The 5,757-nt window shown below is 38.8% G+C and overlaps 1 protein-coding gene across 1 annotated transcript; it reads right to left on the reverse strand.

Moving 5' to 3' along the window:
• Nucleotides 1-321: 321 nt before the first annotated feature.
• On the reverse strand, nt 322-1,311 carry LOC133755452 (syntenin-1). Its single transcript, XM_062185560.1, has one exon. It carries the CDS (start codon nt 1,280-1,282, stop codon nt 386-388), a length of 897 nt encoding a protein of 298 aa, XP_062041544.1. The 5' UTR covers nt 1,283-1,311; the 3' UTR covers nt 322-385.
• Nucleotides 1,312-5,757: the final 4,446 nt, after the last annotated feature.

Here is a 5,757-nt window from a genome sequence, read left to right on the forward strand (position 1 = left end):
AATATACCATAGAACTAAAATGACGTGAAGAGCACTACTCATTACCTAGAAGAAAGGTAACTGGTTCTCATACAAAGCTAAGCTGGCATCAATCACCCTCGTCACAATGGCTTAGAAAAGCATCAGGTTTCCAGTAGAGAAACTATTCTAGGAAAGTCAGTCAATCTTGTGAAAGTTTCACAGCTGTAAAACCAGGCTAAGACTACAACGACCGTGAAATCTGAGGAGATCAGATGAACCAGTAGATTCCCAGCCATAATGTGAGACGGGAAGGTCCTCATGCAGCATATGCTCCCTGGCTCCGGGAAAGCTTTGTGTGCATAATACAGAAGTAGTTGAGAAAGGAAACTGGAGACGCTCAGCTGTTTCCATTGTGTCCTAACTGTTAAACTTCAGGGATGGTGTGATCCATCAGGCTTTTCATAATGCTTGGCGCCATCCGTTTAATAATATGTTCAAAGATAAAAGCAGGCATGATTGTGACGGTAACTACAGTCCCAGATGTTGATAGTATGTCTGCAATTTGAGAGTCCTTCAATCCAATGACGTTCTGGCCGTTGATCTCACAGATGTTATGTTCCGTGAGAAGACCGTTTCTGGCTGCAGAACTATCTTTCACTATGGATGTTACTTTCCCATTTTTAAAGATAAAGCCAACGTTTCCAGTACTGTCCTTATGCATAGTAATTGTCCGCTCAAAAGGCCTGTCACGAATGGTCATTGTGATCTTCTCTCCAAAAGCCTGTTTGAGCACCTTGTGAGCTTTATCAGAGCTCCAGCCTGCACAGTTTTCACCATTGATCTGGAGTACCTGGTCGCCAAATCTCAAACCAACCAATGAGGCTGGAGAATTTGCCTGGACTAGCTGAACAAATATACCATTATCTATTGATTTAAGCCTGAGTCCAATTTTTCCATCTTGATCCTTACATAAAATGACTTCACGAATCCCTTGTTTAATTTCTGCTCTGCGAATCCCAACATCATTTCCAGTTACAGGAGCCACCATATAGTTCATACTGGAAGGTCTTGCTACCAACTGCCCCTGAAGTGGTGCTCCAGAGACCATCACCAGATTTGCATGTATTTCTTCTTCATTTAAACTCAGGCCCATGTATTGAGACAGTTCCGGATACAGTTTAGGATAAAGATTTCCATCTTGAGAGATGGGAGCAGAAGCTTCTGACAAAATTGCTGGGTTGGCAGGGTTTGCAGAAAAAGCAGTCTGAGCCTGAATTACTTTGTCTACCTTCAAGTCTTCAAGAGATGGATAGAGAGACATTTTTCCTGATTTATCTAGACCACAAGGACTCGCTCCCCGCTGCCACCGCCTCGAATACAGCTAGCGACTTCCGAGACCTGAGAAAAGGAGAGCAGCACGCGTGCGAGGACCGCCCACCAGGCGCATCACAGCACCGCTCCCCCTGTGTTTTCCTCACTTCCTCTAGCTTTCTCCCTAGAAAATACGAATGTGTGGAGCTTGTGTCTCCATGTGGAAGCTGTTAGTGTTTCCAAGCACAAAATTAAATGTTCCCTTATAAAAAAAATTCAAAACAATAAAGTTCATCAATAATATCCAGAAAACACAAACACAGAGGCTGTCTCAATATGTGGGATTGAGTTAGCCAAAACACAACCGGATAATTATGGTTTCATCGAGTCATATCCATACAAAGTGGTGTGGAATTCATATACAAAGGACACAAACAATCACAGTAAAAATGGTTTTGAAGAAAAGCAAAGTCTTTCCGTTAGGCAAGTGCATAAAATGTCATCTATACAAACAGAAATATCATGTTTGTTTCCTGCAGTTTCTTGAGCTTTCTCCCTACAAAATACATATGTGTAGAGCTGTTGCCTCCATGTGCAGTCAACTAGTGTTTCCCAGCACAAAATTAAATGTTCCTTGATAATAAACATTCAATAAAATAAAGTCCGCCGATAAAATCCAGAAAACACAAACACAGTGGCTCTCGGAAAATGTGGGATTGAGATAGCCAAAACACTACCGGATATTTCTGGTTTCATCCAGTCATATCCGGACAAAGTGGTGTGGAATTTATATACAATACACACAGACAATCACAGTAAAAATGGTTTTGGAGAAAAGCAAAGTATTTCGTAAGGCAAGTGCATAAAATGTCACCTACACAAACAGAAATATCATGTTTGTTTGCCGCAGTTCCTCAAGCTTTCTCCCTAGAAAATTCGAATATATAGAGCTGGTGTATCCATGTGGAAACAATTAGTTTTTCCAAGCACAAAATTCAATGTTCCCTGATAAAAAACATTTAAATCAATAAAGTCCATCGATAATATCCAGAAAACACAAACACAGAGGCTGTCCCAACATGTGGGATTGAGGTAGGCAAAACACAACCTGATATTTCTGGTTTCATCCAGTCATATATGGACAAAGTGCTGTGGAATTCGTCTGCAATGGACACAGACAATCAGAGTAAAAACGGTATTGGAGAAAAACAAAGTGTTTCTGTTAGGCAAGTGCATAAAATGTCACCTATACCAACAGAAATATCATGTTTGTTTGCCGCAGTTCCTCTTGCTTTCTCCCCAGACAATACGAATGTGTAGAGCTGGTGTCTCCATGTGGAACCAGTTAGTGTTTCCAAGCACAAAATTAAATGTTCCCTGACAAAAAACTTTTAAAACAATAAAGTCCGTCGATAATATCCAGAATAAACAAACACAGAGACTGTCGCAACATGTGGGATTTTGTTAACCAAAACACAACCGGATATTTCTGGTTTCATCCAGTCATATCCAGACAAAGTGATGTGGAATTTGTATGCAATGGACCGAGAAAATCACAGTAAAAATATTTTCGAAGAAAAGCAAAGTATTTCCGTTAGGCAAATGCATAAAATGTCACCTATACAAACAGAAATATCATGTTGTTTCCCGCAGTTCCTCTTGCTTTGTCCCTACAAAATACGAATGTGTAGAGCTGGTGTCTCCATGTGGAACCAAATAGTGTTTCCCAGCAGAAAATTAAATGTTCCTTGATAATAAACATTCAATAAAAGAAAGTCCGTCGATAATATCCAGAAAACACAAACACAGCGGCTGTCGCAATATGTGGGATTAAGTTAGCGAAAACACAACCGGATATTTCTGGTTTCATCCAGTCATATCCTGACAAAGTTGTGCGGAATTTGTATGCAATGGACCGGGAACATCAAAGTAAAAATGGTTTTCGAGAAAAGCAAAGTTTTTTCATTAGGCAAGTGCATAAATGTCACTTATACAAACAGAAATATCATGTTTGTTTCCTGCAGTTCCTTGAGCTTTCTCCCTACAAAATACAAATGTGTAAAGCTGGTGACTCCATGTTGAACCAACTATTGTTTCCCAGCACACAATTAAATGTTCCCTGATAATAAACATTCAATAAAATAAAGTCCGCCGATAATATCCAGAAAACACAAACACAGTGGCTCTCACAATATGTGGGATTGAGTTAGCCAAAACACAACTGGATATTTCTGGTTTCATCCATCATCTCCGGAGAAAGTGGTGTGGAATTTGTATACAATACACAAAGACAATCACAGTAAAAATGGTTTTGGAGAAAAGCAAAGTCTTTTGCTTCGGCCAGTGAATTAAATGTCGTTCTATACAAACAGAAATATCATGTTTGTTTGCCACAGTTCCTCTAGCTTTCTCCCTATAAAATACGAATATGCAGAGCTGGTGTCTCCATGTGGAACCAATTAGTGTTTCCCAGCACAAAATTAAATGATCCCTGATAAAAAACATTCAAAACAATAAAGTCCATCGATAATATCCAGAAATCATAAACACAGAGTCTATAGCAATATCTGGGATTGAGTTAGCCAAAACACAACCGGATATTTCTGGTTTCAGCCAGTCATATCCGGACAAACTGGTGTGGAATTCGTATGCAATGGACCGAGAAAATTATAGTAAAAATGCTTTTGGAGAAAAGCAAAGTCTTTTCATTAGGCAAGTGCATAAAATGTTATCTATACAAACAGAAATATCATGTTTGTTTCCTGCAGTTCCTTGAGCTTTCTCCCTACAAAATACAAATGTGTAGAGCTGTTGTCTCCATGTGGAGTCAACTAGTGTTTCCCAGCACAAAATTAAATGTTCCTTGATTATAAACATTCAGTAAAATAAAGTCCTTCGATAATATCCAGAAAACACAAACACAGTGGCTCTCGCAAAATGTGGGATTGAGTTAGCCAAAACACAACCGGATATTTCTAGTTTCATCCAGTTATATCCGGACAGAGTGGTGTGGAATTTATATACAATACACACAGACAATCACAGTAAAAATGGTTTTGGAGAAAAGCAAAGTCTTTTCGTAAGGCAAGTGCATAAAATGTCACCTACACAAACAGAAATATCATGTTTGTTTGCCGCAGTTCCTCTAGCTTTCTCCCAAGAAAATACGAATATATAGAGCTGGTGTATCCATGTGGAACCAATTAGTGTTTCCAAGCACAAAATTCAATGTTCCCTGATAAAAAACATTTAAATCAATAAAGTCCGTGGATAATATCCAGAAAACACAAACACAGAGGCTGTCGCAACATGTGGGATTGAGGTAGGCAAAACACAACCGGATATTTCTGGTTTCATCCAGTCATATATGGACAAAGTGGTGTGTAATTCGTATGCAATGGACACAGACAATCACAGTAAAAATGGTATTGGAGAAAAGCAAAGTGTTTCTCTTAGGCAAGTGCATAAAATGTCACCTATACCAACAGAAATATCATGTTTGTTTGCCGCAGTTCCTCTTGCTTTCTCCCTAGAAAATACAAATGTGTAGAGTCGGTGTCTCCATGTGTAACCAATTAGTGTTTCCAAGCACAAAATTAAATGTTTCCTTATAAAAAACACTTAAAATAATAAAGTTCCTCGATAATATCCAGAAAACACAAACACAGATGCTGTCCCAATATGTGGGATTAAGTTAGCCAAAACAGAACCGGATATTTCTGGTTTCATCCTGTCATATCCTGACAAAGTTGTGTGGAATTCATATGCAATGGACTGGGAACATCACAGTAAAAATGGTTCTGAAGAAAAGCAAAGTTTTTCGTTACGCAAGTGCATAAATTGTCACCTATACAAACAGAAATATCAGGTTTGCTTGCTGTAGTTCCTCTAGCTTTCTCCCCAGACAATACGAATGTGTAGAGCTGGTGTCTCCATGTGGAACCAGTTAGTGTTTCCAAGCACAAAATTAAATGTTCCCTGACAAAAAACTTTTAAAACAATAAAGTCCGTCGATAATATCCAGAAAAAACAAACACAGAGACTGTCGCAACATGTGGGATTTTGTTAACCAAAACACAACCGGATATTTCTGGTTTCATCCAGTCATATCCAGACAAAGTGATGTGGAATTTGTATGCAATGGACCGAGAAAATCACAGTAAAAATATTTTCGAAGAAAAGCAAAGTATTTCCGTTAGGCAAATGCATAAAATGTCACCTATACAAACAGAAATATCATGTTGTTTCCCGCAGTTCCTCTTGCTTTGTCCCTACAAAATACGAATGTGTAGAGCTGGTGTCTCCATGTGGAACCAAATAGTGTTTCCCAGCAGAAAATTAAATGTTCCTTGATAATAAACATTCAATAAAAGAAAGTCCGTCGATAATATCCAGAAAACACAAACACAGCGGCTGTCGCAATATGTGGGATTAAGTTAGCGAAAACACAACCGGATATTTCTGGTTTCATCCAGTCATATCCTG

The sequence above is a fragment of the Lepus europaeus genome, unplaced genomic scaffold (assembly GCF_033115175.1).
Source record: "Lepus europaeus isolate LE1 unplaced genomic scaffold, mLepTim1.pri SCAFFOLD_49, whole genome shotgun sequence".
In the NCBI taxonomy this organism is placed as follows: Eukaryota; Metazoa; Chordata; class Mammalia; order Lagomorpha; family Leporidae; genus Lepus; species Lepus europaeus.

Excerpts from the sequence above, each read along its gene's own strand:
- LOC133755452 (XM_062185560.1), bottom strand. The coding sequence starts at position 1,282 with ATGTCTCTCTATCCATCTCTTGAAGACTTGAAGGTAGACAAAGTAATT.